The sequence below is a fragment of the Mytilus trossulus genome, chromosome 2, assembly GCF_036588685.1.
Source record: "Mytilus trossulus isolate FHL-02 chromosome 2, PNRI_Mtr1.1.1.hap1, whole genome shotgun sequence".
Classification (NCBI taxonomy): Eukaryota; Metazoa; Mollusca; class Bivalvia; order Mytilida; family Mytilidae; genus Mytilus; species Mytilus trossulus.
In genome coordinates, this window is record NC_086374.1 from 103,549,335 (window position 1) to 103,571,043 (window position 21,709).

At 34.0% G+C, this 21,709-nt stretch overlaps 1 protein-coding gene across 1 annotated transcript; it reads right to left on the bottom strand.

Moving 5' to 3' along the window:
* Positions 1 to 961: 961 nt before the first annotated feature.
* On the bottom strand, positions 962 to 21,648 carry LOC134708588 (all trans-polyprenyl-diphosphate synthase PDSS1-like). Its single transcript, XM_063569237.1, has 9 exons — positions 21,482 to 21,648; positions 17,539 to 17,664; positions 16,712 to 16,845; positions 15,533 to 15,671; positions 14,506 to 14,617; positions 13,393 to 13,502; positions 13,010 to 13,090; positions 5,002 to 5,196; positions 962 to 4,611 (listed from the first exon to the last, which is right to left on the bottom strand). Exons 1-9 carry the CDS (start codon positions 21,638 to 21,640, stop codon positions 4,471 to 4,473), a joined length of 1,197 nt encoding a protein of 398 aa, XP_063425307.1. The 5' UTR covers positions 21,641 to 21,648; the 3' UTR covers positions 962 to 4,470.
* Between the last annotated feature and the right edge of the window lie 61 nt (positions 21,649 to 21,709).

Genomic DNA, 21,709 nt, shown 5'->3' on the forward strand with positions numbered 1-21,709 from the left:
ATCTTCAAGCAGGACAAAAAAGCGTAGAAAACTGGCTACTGTGGATTCATTATTATTCGTTGGATACCAATCTTCGTGGATTTCGTGGGCATAGTCAAACCACGAAATTAAATATTCAACGAATGATAATTTTGCAATAGGTTTGTATGCAGACTTCAGCAAAACCACGAAATTAAATATCCACGAATATGCAAGTTTTTCTTAATCCACGAAAATTGGTACCCACGAAAATAAATGAATCCACAGTATTTGAGTGAATTTTCAGTGTCCGTTACTCTACACAAAATCATCAGATTTGGACAAAATTTGAACTTGATCCTTAACTTGTGAGGATAAAACTATATATATATACCAATTAACAAATCAATATCTTTAAGCATGACGAAAAAAGTCTGGAAAACTGATTTGTGCTGGACTGATGGATGGTCAGACAGATGGAGTGCAAACCTAAAGTCCCCTTTGACCTTGTCTGTAGGGGACTAATAATACTTGGTATGACTTATAAACATGGTGCCTCTGAACATGGGAATATTTGAACAAGGTATTAGCTCTTTTCTCACTGCATACAGTTAATTGAAACTGGTAAGACTGTCCTTGGTGATTTGGCATGCTGTAAAACCTGGCAACCACTTTAATTATAAGTATCTTTACCAAGTCAGGAATTTGGAAAATCAATCAAAAATGTACTCTGACATTGGAATTCTTAATATCATGAGATTTTTCAAAAGCCAACATTTATAGACACTTGGTTATTCTAGAATAAATCTTGAAGTTGACAAGAACAAGCAGTGATGACAGAAGGAAAGAATTCTCAGCAACTTCCAATAAACCAAAAAAGATAACTAAAAACCATATATTTTCATTTAACTACAAAATGGAACAATAAGAAGTGTGTGAATTATCTATACATCTCCTAAAAGATTCCTTCACTAGTTCACTGTGTAGATATAAAATACAAAGCTCTCATCAATACCATCTCTTTGAGAGTTTAATAGACCTATATACCGGTATTGACATTTATAAATTTATAACATTCATCAAAACAGTTTTCATGGTATATAATAACAGCGATATTGTTCATTTTTTTAGCAATAGTTTGTGGAGATCTAAGGGTGTCAAAGAGGAGTATGGTACCATGTGCCTCCCCCTATTGATAAAACAAGAGTGCACACGCTGAAATGTCTCGCCTTCTGTTCTAATCATTAATATTATGTTGAAAGTCCTAAGTATAAAGCTTTATTACAACTGTCACATAAACTTATCATTAATCAAGATAACTACACAAAGACCAATGAACCTCGAAAATGAGGTTAAGGTCAGATGAACCATGCCAGGCAGACATGTACAGCTAACAATGCTTCTATACAACATATATAGTTGACCTATTATTATTAGTTGAAGAAAAATAGACCAAAACACAAAAACTTAACACTGTGCAATGAACCATGAAAATGAGGTCATGGTCAAATAAAACCTGCAGGACTGACATAAAGATCATTAAATATTTCCATACACCAAATATAGTTGACCTATGGCCTATAGTATTAGATAAAAAGACCAAAACTCAAAAACTTAACATTGACCACTGAACCATGAAAATGAGGTCAAGGTCACATGACATCTGCCCGATACATGTACACCTTACAATCATTCCATACAACAAATATAGTAGACCTGTTGCATTTAGTATGAGAAAAACACACCAAAACACAAAAACTTAACTATAACCACTGAACCATAAAAATGAGGTCAAGGTCAGATGACACCTGCCAGTTGGACATGTACACCTTACAGTCCTTCCATACACCGAATATACAAGACCTATTGCTTATAGTATCTGAGATATGGACTTAACCACCAAAACTTAACCTTGTTCACTGATCCATGAAATGAGGTCAAGGTCAAGTGAAAACTGTCTGACAGACATGAGGACCTTGCAAGGTACGCACATATCAAATATAGTTATCCTATTTACTTATAATAAGAGAGAATTCAACATTACAAAAAATCTGAACTTTTTTTTCAAGTGGTCACTGAACAATGAAAAAGAGGTCAAGGACATTGGACATGTGACTGATGGAAACTTCGTAACATGAAGCATCTATATACAAAGTATGAAGCATCCAAGTCTTCCACCTTCTAAAATATAAAGCTTTTAAGAAGTGAGCTAACACCGCTGCCGGATCACTATCCCTATGTCGAGCTTTCTGCAACAAAAGTTGCAGGCTCAACAAAAACCCCAAATAGTCAAAAACAATAATTTGGCTTTGTTACAATCAGTGATTTCCTCCATTACCCTCCACTTTCCTTGCACCCTTGATCTGCCACTTATAAAATTGATAGTCATATTAGTCCCTACAAATGTTTTGTCAAGCCTTAATATTAAACGGTTTGGTATTTGCATTGCTTTAAAACAAATAGGCTCAATTACTGTTTTCTGATAATCTTTCAAATTGGGTTTGCACATAATTTTTTTCTATAAATTTTCTGTTTGTAATTCAGATCAGTCATTAGTGAGAAAATATTTAAACATTACATTGAGATATGATTCCTTAAAAAAATTCTTCAAACCCAAATCAATGACAATTGTTTTTTGATCAAATAGTTCATGATATTTCACACAATACTGAAAAATGTAGCTTGAATCTGAATAAATAATTAAAAAACATCAAAATCATGTAGTTTTAGAAACAAAATGCATTCCTTAACTAAGAGAAATGAGTTCAACAATGAATGTTTCTAAAATTTTTATGACAATTCTTGGTCTATTTTGTTATAAAAATAAGATGCCTGCATCATATCAGAGTTCATTTCAATATTAAATAATAGTAACCACACCCTTCTTCCTTTTTACTATCTAACATAAGTTCCCTTTAAAAGGCAGGATATCTGTAGTACATTAACCCTTTCCTCCATTGAATTTTTTTTTTTGCATACTTGATTCGCATAGGATTTTTTTGATAAAATGCTGAACATATGCTTTAAAGTATTAAGGCATTGCGAAAAACAACTATTTTATCAAATAACTGTAAGTCGGATACTCCTATGATATTCCTTTTCATATTGGATACCAATTTTATTAAGTCAACTGCAGACACTTTGCAGTCAAAGTTTTTCAACTGAGGTACTACACAGGCGTTAAAAGGCGTCATTATGGAGTAAGGGGGGTGGCGTCAAAAGGTGTCATTATGGAGGAAAGGGTTAACAAAACAAAACCATTCATTTTTCATTATGTTATTTCAAACATAGCTCTCCCAAATTCATTTTACAAATATTTTAATTGTTAATAGTTGTGTTGTCAGATATTTTTCAAATTGGCAAATTGAAGCGGAATATTTCTGTTTTTTATCTTTAAATTTATATTTTAAGTTGAAATTTTTGGTCTTTAAGGTATTCTTAAAATCATCTGAAGTAGCTTAGACTGTGCAAGTAGAAAATGTTCAAACAATAATTCATCAATTTTTATAGAACCCAAAAAGAGAAGAAAAAGAAACTTATAACATTACAAGTTATACCCTACAACGGATAACAAACTGCTGCTGATGTAACTTTTGTTTTCCAAGAAAAAAGACATATATACTGATGGTATTATCGCTATATTCTATATTAGGCACACAATTAAAAAAACAAAAACAAAGATATCAATATATTTTAAGATTTTCAGTGGCAGTGCAGTAAAAGAATTTGAATATTTGAGCTTTTCGAGGTAAAATTAACTAGACGTATCTTTTTTCACATTCAAATAATTGTAAATTCAGAATTAATTGACCAAATTTATTTTAAATAAAAATCTTTGCGAGATTATTTATATATTTTTTTTTAATAAAAAAGTGAGAATAAATAATAAAAAGCATAGATGAAAATATTCTGGGTAGTGAAGAGCAGCTCCATTCATATGGTTAGATTTGAAAATTTACCATTTTGTAAAGTCAAGTGGATTAATTAAGGTAAAAAAATTATTTGCAAATAAAATAAAATTCTCTAAAACATTTATTTCCCCTTTCACCATCTAATTATTGAAAAAGACTTAAATCAATTTTTGTAATTTTGTATGTATTCTTTTTTTTTCAAATAATAATTTGTTTTAAGTACTGGATTACTGAGTAAAAGAATTTTTATAACATTGACAAACTTTGCAAAATTGAATCAATGAAAGGCAAAAAAGATACAAAAGGAGAGATTCCTATTTGTAAAGTTTTTAGGAACTGACAACTATGTCAATTTCAATATTATGTTGTATTGAATGTGATACAAATATTACAAAAAATATAAAATTTCATATAAATAATATATTCAAATATTGCCAAAATTAAGGAACTAATAAGCATCTCACTTGCAACAGAATTTTTCAATTTTGTGTAGAAAAATTCCTGTAGCTCTCTTTGACTAAAAACCTCATTTCAATGCCACTGACATAATAAAACACGACATTTGGTTGCATATAAAAAATATTATTAAATCCTAGAAGACCTATTTTTGTCTCTGTAGTAATATAACAGCTAATTGTTCTAATGAATCCCTAGGTATAGATTGTTTTAATGTCCTAATTTGTCTAATTGCTTCTTTACTATGCTCCTCTGCTAACATTCTGGTCTGTGTTACACCATCACTCTACAATAAACAAATAATTGTCATTGAAATACTACTGTGACTTAGCAAAGTGTGTATGCCCTTGTCATAAACAATTGGAATCCGGTTTAATTTTCCTTGTTCCTTGTCTATAATCATGTCAATGCTCTTCTTGGGTTAATTTAAAAAAAATTGGGAATTGTCTTTAGTCTCGGTTTAATATATTAACAATTTTTCAAGGCTATGGAGCAATTCAAGCTTGCCATCTTGTGTATAGGCTTTTCCAATGGTCAAAGACCCTACATTAACCTCTTGTGCAGTGAACATCTATGTCTTACATTTTTATATTAACACTACTTCAGGAAATATTTTATACCTGATCATACTTATTCACTTTTTACACTTAAAACTGAAATATAATAATAAAATAACCTTAGCTACAAGTTTTCTGGCCCATTCTATATCTCCTTCTTCATTAAATCGTCTCATGATCATAGGATTGAGTTCTGGATAATCCTGAGCAGCAAATAATACTGGTGCCGTGGCCAGGCCTAATCTGAGATCAGCAGCAGTAGGTTTACCCATTACTTCTTCACAGGATGTAAAGTCTAATAAATCATCTATTAACTGTAAAGTAAACAATCAATAAATAATACTGGAGCAGTGGCCAGGACTAATCTGAGATGAGCAGCAGTGGGTTTACCCATTACTTCTTCACAGGAGGTAAAGTCTAATAAATCATCTATTAACTGTAAAGTAAACAATCAATAAATAATACTGGTGCCGTGGCCAGGCCTAATCTGAGATCAGAAGCAGTGGGTTTACCCATCACTTCTTCACAGGATGTAAAGTCTAATAAATCATCTATTAACTGTAGAGAAAACAATCAATAAATAATACTGGTGCCATGGCCAGGCCTTATCTGAGATCAGCAGCAGTGGGTTTACCCATTACTTCTTCACAGGACATAAAGTCTAATAAATCATCTATTAACTGTAAAATAAACAATAAATAATTAATACTGGAGCCGTGGCCAGCCCTTATCTGAGATCAGCAGCAGTGGGTGTACCCATTACTTCTTCACAGGAGGTAAAGTCTAATAAATCATCTATTAACTGTAAAGTAAACAATCAATAAATAATACTGGTGCCGTGGCCAAGCCTAATCTGAGATCAGCAGCAGTAGGTTTATCCATTACTTCTTCACAGGATGTAAAGTCTAATAAATCATCTATTAACTGTAAAGTAAACAATCAATAAATAATACTGGAGCTGTGGCCAGGCCTAATCTGAGATCAGCAGCAGTGGGTTTACCCATCACTTCTTCACAGGATGTAAAGTCTAATAAATCATCTATTAACTGTAAAGTAAACAATCAATAGATAATACTGGTGCCGTGACCAGGCCTAATCTGAGATCAGCAGCAGTGGGTTTACCCATCACTTCTTCACACGATGTAAAGTCTAATAAATCATCTATTAACTGTAAAGTAAACAATCAATAAATACTACTGGTGCACTGGCCAGGCCTTATCTGAGATCAGCAGCAGTGGGTTTACCCATTACTTCTTCACACGATGTAAAGTCTAATAAATCATCTATTAACTGTAAAGTAAACAATCAATAAATAATACTGGAGCAGTGGCCAGGCCTAATCTGAGATCAGCAGCAGTGGGTTTATCCATTACTTCTTCACAGGATGTAAAGTCTAATAAATCATCTATTAACTGTAAAGTAAACAATCAATAAATAATACTGGAGCAGTGGCCAGGCCTTATCTGACATGTCTGAGATCAGCAGCAGAGGGTTTATCCATTACTTCTTCACATGATGTAAAGTCTAATAAATCATCTATTAACTGTAACAAAAATGATCAATAAATAATACTGGAGCAGTGGCCAGGCCTAATCTGAGATCAGCAGCAGTAGGTTTACCCATCACTAATTCACAGGATGTAAAGTCTAATAAATCATCTATTAACTGTAAAGTAAACAATCAATAAATAACACTGGTGCCGTGGCCAGGCCTAATCTGAGATCAGCAGCAGTAGGTTTATCCATTACTTCTTCACAGGATGTAAAGTCTAATAAATCATCTATTAACTGTAAAGTAAACAATCAATAAATAATACTGGAGCCGTGGCCAGGTCTAATCTGAGATCAGCAGCAGTGGGTTTACCCATCACTTCTTCACACAATGTAAAGTCTAATAAATCATCTATTAACTGTATAGTAAACAATCAATAAATACTACTGGTGCAGTGGCCTGGCCTTATCTGAGATCAGCAGCAATGGGTTTACCAAGTACTTCTTCACAGGATGTAAAGTCTAATAAATCATCTATTAACTGTAAAGTAAACAATCAATAAATAATACTGGAGCAGTGGCCAGGCCTAATCTGAGATCAGCAGCAGTGGGTTTACCCATTACTTCTTCACAGGATGTAAAGTCTAATAAATCATCTATTAACTGTAAAGTAAACAATTAATAAATAATACTGGAGCAGTGGCCAGGCCTTATCTGAGATCAGCAGCAGAGGGTTTATCCATTACTTCTTCACATGATGTAAAGTCTAATAAATCATCTATTAACTGTAACAAAAATGATCAATAAATAATACTGGTGCAGTGGCCAGGCCTTATCTGAGATCAGCAGCAGTGGGTTTACCCATTACTTCTTCACACGATGTAAAGTCTAATAAATCATCTATTAACTGTAAAGTAAACAATCAATAAATACTACTGGTGCAGTGGCCAGGCGTTATCTGAGATCAGCAGCAGTGGGTTTACCCATTTCTTCTTCACAGGATGTAAAGTCTAATAAATCATCTATTAACTGTAAAGTAAACAATCAATAAACAATACTGGAGCCGTGGCCAGGCCTTATCTGAGATCAGCAGCAGTAGGTTTACCCATTACTTCTTCACACGATGTAAAGTCTAATAAATCATCTATTAACTGTAAAGTAAACAATCAATAAATAATACTGGAGCAGTGGCCAGGCCTAATCTGAGATCAGCAGCAGTAGGTTTATCCATTACTTCTTCACAGGATGTAAAGTCTAATAAATCATCTATTAACTGTAAAGTAAACAATCAATAAATAATACTGGAGCAGTGGCCAGGCCTTATCTGAGATCAGCAGCAGTGGGTTTACCCAATACTTCTTCACAGGATGTAAAGTCTAATAAATCATCTATTAACTGTAAAGTAAACAATCAACTAGATATCATTGAGATGGAAGCCATCTCTGTGGGCCCCGCTGTCAATAACGTGGGGTAAATAAGTTGTATGGATAATCTGATATGAAGCATTATTTGAAGTTATTACATAGTCTCATGTGTGATTTCAATCTAAGATTTTAAGTTAAAACTGATAAATATTCTCATCTTACTTTCATAGTATAATAGTGATATGACTGCATGATGTGAACTAATTGTTGACTACTCTAAGGTGACTTCTGGATATATGGATTGATGTTTGAACAATATGTTTAAAGGTGCTGCCCAATTGATATTTGTCACATATTTTTAGAATTATGCCTTCAATATATTATGACCCACCAAGTATAAAGTATGAAATATTAACGGTTCTCGAGAGGTAGAGCGGACACAATTTGTTAAGAACAACGAACGGATGGACAGACCGACAGACTGACCTTAGACCTAGGATGCATACATTATGACACATTCTCTGGTGTTGGTTTATATATATGTTAAGTTGAAAATGTTTGTCAGGTATAAAGTATGAAATAATAACAGCTGTCCACTCAAAATATAGTGTGGATCAAATTTGTTAGCGATGGACAGACCAACAGACAGACAGACCTTTGACCTAGGAAGTGGTACATGTATACATCATGACACACCCTCTGGTGTTGGTTAAAATTGATGTCAAGTATAATATTTGAAATCATAATGGTTCTCAAGATATAGAGCGGACACAATCTTCAACACAGGACACAGGATTGTCAACTGAAACCAAAGTTTTTTTGACGTTGACCTTTGACCTAAGAAGTTGTACATACATCATGACACGCCCTCTGGTTGTGGTTAAAATGGATGTCAAGTATAAACTTTGAAATCATAACGGTTATCTAGATATGGAGCGAACACGATCTTCACCACAGGACACGGGGTTGTCAACTCTAAACCAAAGTTTTTGACCTTGACCTTTGACCTAGGAAGTTGTACATACATCATGACACACCCTCTGGTGTTGGTTAAAATGGATGTCAAGTATAATATTTGAAATCATAATGGTTATCTAGATATGGAGCGGACACGATCTTCACCAAAGGACACGGGGTTGTCAACTAAAACCAAAGTTTTTGACCTTGACCTTTGACCTAGAAAGTTGTACATACAACATGACACACCCTCTGGTGTTGGTTGATAATCATGTTAAGTATTAAGTATGAAATCATAATGGTTCTCTAGATATGGAGCGGACACGAAAGTGTTACGGACGGACGGACGGACAGACGGACGGACAGACTGATCACTATAGGGCGACCCGACTTTTAGTCGGGGCCCTAATAAATAATACTGGAGCAGTGGCCAGGCCTAATCTGAGATCAGCAGCAGTGGGTTTACCCATCACTTCTTCACACGATGTAAAGTCTAATAAATGATCTATTAACTGTAAAGTAAACAATCAATCAATACTACTGGTGCAGTGGCCAGGCCTAACCTGAGATCAGCAGCAGTGGGTTTACCCATCACTTCTTCACAGGAGGTAAAGTCTAATTAATCATCTATTAACTGGAAAGAAAACAATCAATAAACTAAGGCTTTAAAGAGCCTGTGTCGCTCACCTTAGTCTTTGTGAATATTAAACAAAGGAAGAGGATGGATTCATGACAATATTGTGTTTTGGTGATGGTGATGTGTTTGTACATATAACATTACTGAAATTCTTGCTGCTTAAAATTATCTCTATTTATAATGAACTTGGCCCAGTAGTTTCAGTGGAAAATGTTAGTAAAAATTTACAAATTTTATGAAAATTGTTAAAAATTGACTATAAAGGACAATAACTCCTTAGGGGGTCAATTGACAAATTCACTCATGTTGACTTATTTGTAAATCTTACTTTGCTGAACATTATTGCTGTTTACAGTTTATCTCTATCTATAATATTATTCAAGATAAAAACCAAAAACAGCAAAATTTTCTTAAAAATACTAATTCATGGGCAGCAACCCAACAATGGGTTGTCCGATTCATCTGATAATTTCAGGGCAGGTAGATCTTGACCTGATAAACAATTTGACTCCTATGTCAGATTTGCTCTTAATGCTTTGATTTTTGAGTTATAAGCCAAAAACTGCATTTTACCCCCATGTTCTATTTTTAGCCATGGCGGCCATGTTGGTTGGATGGCCAGGTCACCAGACACATTTTTCAAACTACATACCCCAAAGATGATTGTGGCCATGTTTAGTTTGATTTGGCTCAGTAGTTTCACACGATGTAAAGTCTAATAAATCATCTATTAACTGGAAAGAAATAAATGGTACCAAAGAACAAAAGTGATTTTGTGCATCAGTAGGTTGAGTGTTACTGATTGGCTGATTTTGAACATCAGTAGGTTGAGTGTTTCTGATTGGCTGATTTTGAGCATCAGTAGGTTGAGTTTTACTGAATGGCTGATTTTGTGCATCAGTAGGTTGAGTGTTACTGATTGGCTGATTTTGTGCATCAGTAGGTTGAGTTTTACTGATTGGCTGATTTTATGCATCAATAGGTTGAGTGTTACTGATTCGCTGATTTTGTGCATCAGTAGGTTGAGTGTTACTGATTGGCTGATTTTGTGCATCAGTAGGTTGAGTGTTACTGATTGGCTGATTTTGTGCATCAGTAGGTTGAGTTTTACTGATTGGCTGATTTTGAGCATCAGTAGGTTGAGTGTTACTGATTGGCTGATTTTGAGCATCAGTAGGTTGAGGGTTACTGATTGGCTGATTTTGTGCATCAGTAGGTTGAGTGTTACTGATTGGCTGAATTTGTGTATCAGTAGGTTGAGTGTTACTGATTGGATGATTTTGAGCATCAGTAGGTTGTGTGTTACTGATTGGTAGGTTGAGGGTTACTGATTGGCTGATTTTGTGCATCAGTAGGTTGAGTTTTACTGATTGGCTGATTTTGTGCATCAGTAGGTTGAGTGTAACTGATTGGCTGATTTTGAGCATCAGTAGGTTGAGTGTTACTGATTGGCTGATTTTGTGCATCAGTAGGTTGAGTGTTACTGATTGGCTGATTTTGTGCATCAGTAGGTTGAGTTTTACTGATTGGCTGATTTTATGCATCAATAGGTTGAGTGTTACTGATTCGCTGATTTTGTGCATCAGTAGGTTGAGTGTTACTGATTGGCTGATTTTGTGCATCAGTAGGTTGAGTGTTACTGATTGGCTGATTTTGTGCATCAGTAGGTTGAATGTTACTGATTGGCTGATTTTGTGTATCAGTAGGTTGAGTTTTACTGATTGGCTGATTTTGAGCATCAGTAGGTTGAGTGTTACTGATTGGCTGATTTTGAGCATCAGTAGGTTGAGGGTTACTGATTGGCTGATTTTGTGCATCAGTAGGTTGAGTGTTACTGATTGGCTGAATTTGTGTATCAGTAGGTTGAGTGTTACTGATTGGCTGATTTTGAGCATCAGTAGGTTGTGTGTTACTGATTGGTAGGTTGAGGGTTACTGATTGGCTGATTTTGTGCATCAGTAGGTTGAGTTTTACTGATTGGCTGATTTTGTGCATCAGTAGGTTGAGTGTAACTGATTGGCTGATTTTGAGCATCAGTAGGTTGAGTGTTACTGATTGGCTGATTTTGAGCATCAGTAGGTTGAGTGTTACTGATTGGCTGATTTTGAGCATCAGTAGGTTGAGTTTTACTGATTGGCTGATTTTGTGTATCAGTAGGTTGAGTTTTACTGATTGGCTGATTTTGTGTATCAGTAGGTTGAGTTTTACTGATTGGCTGATTTTGTGTATCAGTAGGTTGAGTGTTACTGATTGGCTGATTTTGTGTATCAGTAGGTTGAGTGTTACTGATTGGCTGATTTTGAGTATCAGTAGGTTGAGTTTTACTGATTGGCTGATTTTGAGCATCAGTAGGTTGAGTGTTACTGATTGGCTGATTTTGTGTATCAGTAGGTTGAGTTTTACTGATTGGCTGATTTTGTGCATCAGTAGGTTGAGTGTTACTGATTGGCTGATTTTGAGCATCAGTAGGTTGAGTTTTACTGATTGGCTGATTTTGTGTATCAGTAGGTTGAGTGTTACTGATTTGCTGATTTTGTGCATCAGTAGGTTGAGTGTTACTGATTGGCTGATTTTGTGTATCAGTAGGTTTAGTGTTACTGATTGGCTGATTTTGTGTATCAGTAGGTTGAGCATTACTGATTGGCTGATTATTTGTGCATCAGTAGGTTGAGTGTTACAAATTGGCTGATTTTGTGTATCAGTAGGTTGAGTGTTACTGATTGGCTGATTGTTTGTGCATCAGTAGGTTGAGTGTTACTGATTGGCCGATTTTATGCATCAGTAGGTTAATTGTTACTGATTGGCTGATTTTGTGCATCAGTAGGTTGAGTGTTACTGATTGGCTGATTTTGTGCATCAGTAGGTTGAGTGTTACTGATTGGCTGATTTTATGCATCAGTAGGTTGAGTGTTACTGATTCGCTGATTTTGTGCATCAGTAGGTTGAGTGTTACTGATTGGCTGATTTTGTGCATCAGTAGGTTGAGTGTTACTGATTGGCTGATTTTGTGCATCAGTAGGTTGAATGTTACTGATTGGCTGATTTTGTGTATCAGTAGGTTGAGTTTTACTGATTGGCTGATTTTGTGTATCAGTAGGTTGGGTGTTACTGATTGGCTAATTTTGAGTATCAGTAGGTTGAATGTTACAAATTGGCTGATTTTGAGTATCAGTAGGTTGAGTGTTACTGATTGGCTGATTTTGTGTATCAGTAGGTTGAGTGTTACTGATTGGCTGATTTTGTGCATCAGTAGGTTGAATGTTACTGATTGGCTGATTTTGTGTATCAGTAGGTTGAGTTTTACTGATTGGCTGATTTTGTGTATCAGTAGGTTGAGTGTTACTGATTGGCTAATTTTGAGTATCAGTAGGTTGAATGTTACAAATTGGCTGATTTTGAGTATCAGTAGGTTGAGTGTTACTGATTGGCTGATTTTGTGTATCAGTAGGTTGAGTGTTACTGATTGGCTGATTTTGTGTATCAGTAGGTTGAGTGTTACTGATTGGCTGATTTTGTGCATCAGTAGGCGGAGTGTTTCTGATTGGCTGATTGTGATAAACAGTGAAAGTAAAATTAATCTTGTTTATACAAAACTCAAAAGAATTGTCAAAAAGTTGCAAAAACTTAAGCACTTTAAATCAAGCTAATATCAAAAATTTATTTCTCTTAAGATTCTTACCTGGAAAGCTATTCCAACATTTTTTCCATACTCAAAAGCTACATCTGTTATATCCTCATTTGAATTTCCTAAAATAGAGACCTGAAAGATAGACAATAACAGAATGTAATAAGATGTGATATAAAATTAAAACACAATACTCAATTTCATATATAAGTAATTTTTAATTGACCATATACAGTGCATTCAAGGTGATCAAGCTAAAATTCCCTCACACTATATTTAAAAGAATCACTATAGCTGAGGAGGGGTGATTGCTGAATGTTTTGGGTGATGAAATGATTTACAACCATGTATTAATATTTAAGATAAATGGAGAATGTGTCCACGGAACACAGACCAGGGCCTCACTTTCATGATAGATATAATAATAGATAACTTACAGCTTTACAACTGTTAGCTAGTAGACTGGCTGTCTTCTTAAAAGTTTTTTTGAGGTAGTGATTAAATCTGTCGTTTTCATTTTCTTTAGAGCCCATCTGCATGAATTCACCTGTAAAATACCCATATAACATACTGATTATGTATTCAATCACTAACAACATATAAAGCTTACCTTTTAAAAAATAAATGGGGAATGTGTCCATGAGACACAGATGATGCCCCTGCTTGCATATCATATAAAGTTATAAAGGGAAATAATTGAAATTTGTTCTTGATCTGAGTTTTGTGGTTATAAGTATTAACTATTATGTATAAGTTTCATAACATTTGGTTGATGCTAACTTATGTTAGAGAACGGAAACAAAAAATTCAGCAATTTTTCCATTTGTAAAGTGGCATAACTCTAAATATTTAGTAATAAGCATTGTGTATAAGTTTCATAGCATTTGGTTAAGACAAAATAAAGTTACAGAAAGGAAACTAGAAATTAAGCAAATTTTTTGTTGGTAAAGGGGCTTAACTCTAAAACAGTTATTGTAACGCCACCAAAATTAAATCTTGAACTGTGTTTTGTGGTAATAAGTATTGTGTATAAGTTTCTTAACATTTAGTTAAGGCAAACTGAATGGGAACTAACTTTTGAGATGTACAGACGGACAAGGGTAAAACTTACTGCCCCTCCACTCTGGCAGGGGCATAATAAAGTGTTTCGTTACCCAAGGATCTTATCATTTCAAACATTACCCCCCTCCCCCCCCCCCCCAAAAAAAAAACCTTCAGAAATCAGATGCAACAATTAGTTTGAACAACTAAATGTAATAATAAGAGCATAGGTTATTTCAAACATGCACAGGAAGATGAAACCAGAGTACATTTCTGTTGCTTGTTGTAATGATTTATAATGATAAAAAATATTATTCACAAATCATTTGCATCCTTTAATTTGACATAATGGATGTCCTCATTGAAGTCTTTTTTCAAAGTAAACTGTTCTTTGTAGTTCCTTACCCCTGACTAGATCTTCTATAACCTGAGATAAAACTGCTACTACTTCACTTACCCCTGACTAGATCTTCTATAACCTGAGATAAAACTGCTACTACTTCACTTACCCCTGACTAGATCTTCTATAACCTGAGATAAAACTGCTACTACTTCAGTATTTCCAAGTCTAGCTAATGCCACAGAGGATACAGATAGTAAGTAATCTCCAGCTAATATTGCCTGAAAAAAGAGAAGAAAAGTTGTGATTTTAGTGTTTCCATTTAAAAAAATATTTAGGTTTGGTAGTCAATATTATTGTTTATAAATCTTATCTGTTCCTTCTTTGTACAATTGCTTAAATCAAAACTAATCTTGTGTATTAACTTGAACATTTTACAGATATCTTTTGAATAACAGCTGAAATAACATAAATATTTTTCACCTTGATCCATGATTCATCATAAAGACAAATTATCTTCCTATAAAGACATCTATGTTTGTTTATTTCTATTCTTAGAACAATGTATTAGTCTTTTTAAAAAGCTCTGGTTCCATTTTTTTTTAACTTTATAAACCAGTGAATATTTTTTCATTTAAACATTAAATTCTTTTTGGAGTTCAGGTAATAAACAATATTCAGACTTAAAATGAACAAGAATGTGTTTTAAGTACATGGATGCCCTACTCACACTTTCATTTTCCATGTTCAATGGACCTTGAAATTGGGTAAAAAATCTAATTTGGCATTAAAATTAGAAAGATCATACCATGTGGAACATGTGTACTAAGTTTCAATTTGTTAGGTCTTCAACTTCATCAAAAACTACCTTGACCAAAAACATTAACCTGAAACTCCCACTTTCATTTTCTATGTTCAGTGGACCGTGAAATTGGGGTCAAATGTCTAATTTGGCTTTAAAATAGAAAGATCATATCATAAGCAACATGTGTACTAAGTTTCAAATTGATTGGACTTCAGCTTCATTAAAAACTTTCTCGACCAAAAACTTTAACCTGGAGCGGAACGAACGAAGGCACAGACCAGAAAACATAATGCCCCTCTACTATCCTAGGTGGGGCATAAAAAGTGTTTACCAGTCTTCAAATATCCTTTTTTTACAGTGTACTTCTATGATGTGTGATATAAAAACAAACCTTTTTCTGTCCCCATACACTGTCAACTGTTGGTTTTCCTCTTCTTGTGTTGGAACCATCAATAACATCATCGTGGATAAGACTTGCTGTGTGTATTATTTCTGCAATCATAGCTATTTCTTCTTGCGATGACCATATACTGAAATCATGCAAGGTTACATATGGTAATTAATAGCAGTTGAATACAATATACAGCTATCAATTTTTTTTATAAGAGTTATTCTGTCACAAACAAGAATGTGTCCCAGGTACATGGATGCCCCATCCGCACTTTCATTTTCTATGTTCAGTGGACCTTGAAAATGGGGTAAAATCTCTAATTTGGCATTAAAATTAGAAAGATCATATCATAAGGAACATGTGTACTAAGTTTCAAGTTGATTGGACATGAACTTCATCAAAATCTACCTTGACCAAAAACTTTAACCTGAAGCTGATACGGATACTTGTTCATGAAACTTTTCAATAGCAAGAACTTGGTCAACATTTCTTTTTTGTTATATTTTGATGTTTTTTTTGGCATTTAGGGATTTTGGTGTTGATTGATTTGTTCATTTTTTTCACTCTGACAAGGAAATAAGAAGCTTTAAATATTGTATAAACATGTCAACTGTTGAGGATCTTATTTTCACTTAAAGATGTCTTTTGGTTTTTTGGTGTAATTAGGTTGCTGTTTTATTGACACATACCCCATATCTGTTTTAATTTATAAAATCTTCAAAATGACTGTCAAAGCCAACTTTTGTGACTACAACTCTATATGACTTAACTCTGGTAAGAAAGATTCATCAGTCATATCAAACTGGTAATAGAAATTCAGAAATAATTGGGAAGTTTTTTTTATTATTGTGAATAATGTGACAGGGTTATCATCACAATTACTAAAACTCGCATTTTGATTTTTTTTATATGAATTAAAGAGGATTTTTCTGAATATTGCAAAAATTAAAATCACAATAATAAATGAACATAATTATATCTGAATTTATAGTAATGACAGCATTCACAATGAAAATTATGTTCAATAAAAAGTAAATCACAGGCTTGGTGTTCACCTTATTGTTTAAATCATATCTGTATTTCAGCATTTTTTATGACTTACAAACAGAAGTTCTTTATTCTTTTTTAGAGGGTATACGATATTATTTTCATGGTGTTTGGATGCTTTTGAAATATTACCTGTCCTCTGAGGTATTGTGAAAATTTACAGCTTTGGCCATTAATAAGGCAACCATTGGGCGAAAAAATTTGCCTTTCCCATCAAAATAATAATCTGCTATGTCTTTCAATTCATCTTTTTCTGATACAAACTTCTGCAAGAAAAATTGAAACAAGTATTAAACAATAAAATCTGCGAATTGACATGTACCAAACAATTCCTATTCAGAAATTGGTTCCAATATGGTTCATTACATTTCTAGATTCTTCAAACTAACATGTGTTCCCTTTTTTACCATTAATAGCTATTTGATATGCATTTTCCATCCTGTTGATTTGTTTCAGCCACAAAAATAAGAAACAGACTTGTCATGCTTGTATTTGTTTTATGTGACACAAATTATAATCAACTGATAATGATCACTACTGACATCAAAATAATGTATTCCTAGTTCATGTAGTTGCACCAAATAATTCAACACTGATTTACATATAGAACTGTATAGATCATGTTAACATGGTTCAGGGCTGTTACATTAGAAAATACATGGTACCCAGGGAAGGCACTTTGAAAATAGGGTACCATCCACTTGTAGAATTAATTTTAGAGAATTGAATACATTTCAATGTTGTCACACACACACGCACCAATTGTGGCAAATACATGGGATTCCAATTTTGATTATATTGAGTTTGTTCTTTGAAAGAAATAGCAGTTCACATAAAATTTCTAGTCTAGTCTATGACTATAACTTCATAGTAAAGTCGCACAGTTTTTCACATGTGAGAAATTGTGTGGTCTATATTTACAGAATTTAACCATGGTAACCTGTACTTCATGTACTTACTTGTTTGATTTTATCACATAAAGTTGACACTTCTGTCTCGACTAAGCTGAAAGGGTTGGTTTTGTGATTAGCTATCACTGCACTGCTGCATCTTAGTGGTACGGTCTGACTACATGTTAATGGTTTCTGAAAACAAAAACATGGTCAAATGATGGTAGAGTAAAAGTAAAACCATAACTTAATAAGAAGCTCCACGACCTCACCAGGCACAGCTTGATATGACTGCAGAGGTTGAACCCGTAACAGTTTGGTCAAGTATGGACACATTAGCGGTCGTCCCACTGTCTACATTTGTATATCACTCTGATCAGCTCTTAATATTATTTCGTATCACGGCTTTGTGATGTCAAATACGTTGACCCCGCCTTAATAACTTTGACCTGGACATATCAGCAACATCATAATGTTTGAACCGACGTTAATAACTTTGACCCCGAACTTATCAAGTCATCTTTCGGTTGCTGGTGAAACAAAGAAAACACTTACAAAATACGCAAATATAGCCCGATAAATCAATTATCAGGTTATCTGCTCGACATAATATGAAGGCTTTTTGATCTCCTTTGCTGCACTCACTCGAAAAAAACCTTCATATTATGTCTCGCAGCTGATATTTTGGGATATCACTATGCAGACAACCTGATAATCGGTACATATTCAATCTTGATGACCGACCTGACAAGTATTTTTTTGTGTTTTTGTTGCCCTTGGACAAGTAAAACAAATATTCCTTGTCATTATCAACTTATATAATCCTGTAGAAAAGTCCTCAAATAGATATAGGAAGATGTGGTGTGAGTGCCAATGAGACAACTCTCCATCCAAATAACAATTTATAAAAGTAAATTTTATAAAAGTAGAAAAAATATAAAATAACAAGACAAAACCAATATGTTTTAGTGAACATGGTAAAACAACATCAATAATAAAGGAAAAGATTGTTTCTCAAACAACAGAATATAATTATGCAGACCCAGGTTTCATTAATCATGTTAATATTCTTTGATATTTTCTCATTGATGTGGAATCCTTGGTCAGGTTATAGCAACAGTAAACCTGGAGTGGACCTTATTCATTTCCAGCACTGTTTTCTTGAGTATGAAACTTAAATGACTTGTCAAGTTGGATAAGCTTTGGATATATGTCATTGTTCAGAAGTTGACCAACAGAAGAAAGTCACCTCATTCAAAGTAACAAGGTTGAGGTGAGAACTGTGTTTTTACATGAATAGGAAATCAGAGGCAACAAAGTGCAAATATTATAAAAACTAGAGGCTTTCAAGCTGTGTCGCTCGCCTGTTCTTAATGTTATTTTTTAAATCATGTAAAATAAGGTTAAAATCATAATTAATAGCATTAGATACTGTAGCTTATTAGATAAAGATATGGCCAAATAAAAATATATGTGTGGTTCCAGAAACCCTCCCTACCCTACTTTTTAGTTTATATAATAGCCTACTATGAAGATTGTTTTGCCATTTTTCATTAAGCACTGTTAAAGTCAGAATGTTGCCCCCATAGACTCAATGTAAATATGAAACATAAAATAAAAAAAAAATCCCCTCCTTTGTCCTAAAAACAGGGGTCGAATTTAAGCTTTTTTGTGTACTGGCCAGCTGAACCAGTGGACTGAAAATTCTACTGGTCCGGCTCTAAATCTACTGGTCCTGCAAAAATGAACATTGTCTTCCACGTCATTGCAATCCTCACGACGATCATAGGGTGCCTAACTAGGTCGTCTGTCAAGAGTGTCTGTCACTGCAAATTTTTCACATGTTGTACAGTTCATTAAATTCCAATCTACTGTGGATTCATTTTTATTCGTGGTATACCAATTTTCGTGGGTTTCGTGGGTCACAGCGAACCACGAATTTAAGAATTCAACAAAGAATAATCCCGATATACATGATATATGTGTATGGAGTCGGATGTTTATTTCCGGTTATGTTATGCAGTTCTAGTAAAGTGGTGACTAGCGATAAACATTGTAACATAACACGTATTTTTTATTGAAAGAAGATACACATATTTTAATTAAATCAATAATAAATATATCGAATATCAGTGATAATTTACTTTTTTAAAATTGATGAAAACTTCATGGAAAATAACTGCAAGTCGTTAATTACCCTGTCATTGTTTGGTTTACTAGTGATTGAAAATCAATGGGATTAAGTACGGGGATATTGCCCGTAGGTAATATTGTTTATGACAGGAACATTTATTTTCACACCTTTTACTTATATGACTGTTTATTATATCGTGATTAGGGAAATGAGCTTTCAATCATAAAGTTTTGATTGCATTATAGAATTTCGACAAGCATTAATAAATTGTAAAACAAACAAATAATTAGTTGTCTTTGTCCATTATTGTAATAGAAGTTTTAAATGAACACTTTAACCTAAAATGACCAAGCGAGGATTTTGACAATTCAAAACTTTTTCAATGAATTCCTTCTTTTTTGTTTGTTTTATTATTGATCAAACCAAAGGTTATTTGATCTCCTAAATCATGTATATCAAAAAGAAATCCACGAATTACGTAACAGATTTTTTTTTGTAATCAGCGATCCACGAAATTGTGTATACAACGAAACGTCTTTTTTTCTCTATCCACAAAATTGATACCCACGAAAATAAATTAATCCACGGTACTATATATTTTCACCATTGGCGACCAGTTTCCCATAATTTTTGGTAATTGCGTTTCCTTTTGTCCATTTCATCTGTTCATATACTTTATTTTGATCTTCCCTTGACATGTTTGATTTTCACTTATTTTATTTTTTTGTCTGGCGCTTTAACTCCTTCCAAAAAAATTTCCACATTTTATATTGTTGTGAAGGAGGCTCACCAGAGATGTTAATTAACTTTATCAATTGTAATACCCCCAGTACGTGTAATTGATTTCACAGGTAAATTGTTTTCTATGTTTTGTAAACAAACAGAGATTGTGATGCAATCAGTGATTTTAATCAACAAATTTTTACTGGTCCGCCAGACCACCAGCTGACAAAATTTACAGGTCCGACTTACATTCCAATTGTCCCAGACCAACGGACCAGCGCTAATTTCGACCCCTGAAATACCCTATTTTTTTAAAGACGAACAGGAACCACACATAGATATAGGAAGATGTGGTGTGAGTGCCAATGAGACAACTCTCCATCCAAATAACATAGTCTTTTATTAGGCCTATGATTTAGAATTGATAGCTGATACTACATGTACTATAATAATATCTATGATAATAACCAAAAAATGCTAATCTCCATAAAGAATAATTCAGGGGCAGCAACCCAACAACGGGTTTTCTTTATGTGCCATATTGCGAATTGTTCAGGTGCCGATTGGACTTTGACAGTTAACCCTCTTGCTGCTAAAGGGACATGTGTCCACACCGTCTGTTCCAGACGGGCAAATATGTTAATGTTTTAATTTATGCAAGCTGCTCGTCATTGTTGTATCTCTTTCATTTAAAAATCCGAAAAAAACAAAAATAAACAGGGCAACATTTGTTTAAATGCGTCCCACATCATAACTGTCATTTTTACATTAATGTCATTATGTCTTTATGGCATGTAGTTATATATCTTTATGAAGTCATTGCTTCACAAGTAACTTCAGACGTTGATTTCATATTTTTAGTACGCTAAATGCAACCTTGAAAAACTACTGACATCAACTTGAACAAGTGGATTAACTTGTACCCAAACATAAAGGGGGGGGGGGGGGGGGGGGGGGGGGGCTATGTCTGACAAATCACAAGTTACATAACCGAAAAGCTTCAATCTTTGAAATAAATTAACAGACATCAAATTTTGGCGGTTCTTTCCTGGACAAAAAACATTCATAACAGATATGTTCAGAAGTCTTCTGAAATAAGTTACGAAACATGCAGGTTTCTTGAACTTCAAGGTCGACAAGTTGTTCGCGTCTTACCATACACAAATGACAGCTATCTATTCTGGTCCTTTCTAAATTGTTTGGATATTTGGTTATCTGTGTGCGTAACGTAGAAAGTTGTCTTTTTAAAATGTGTCTTTGTCGGTATAAATTCAAAATTTCAGTTTGTAGTCTGCTCCGGCCCGGTGTCGCCATATTCTACATACAGGTTTTTAACAAAACGAATATAAATCAAAACATATGTTTGCTTACCAATCAATATTT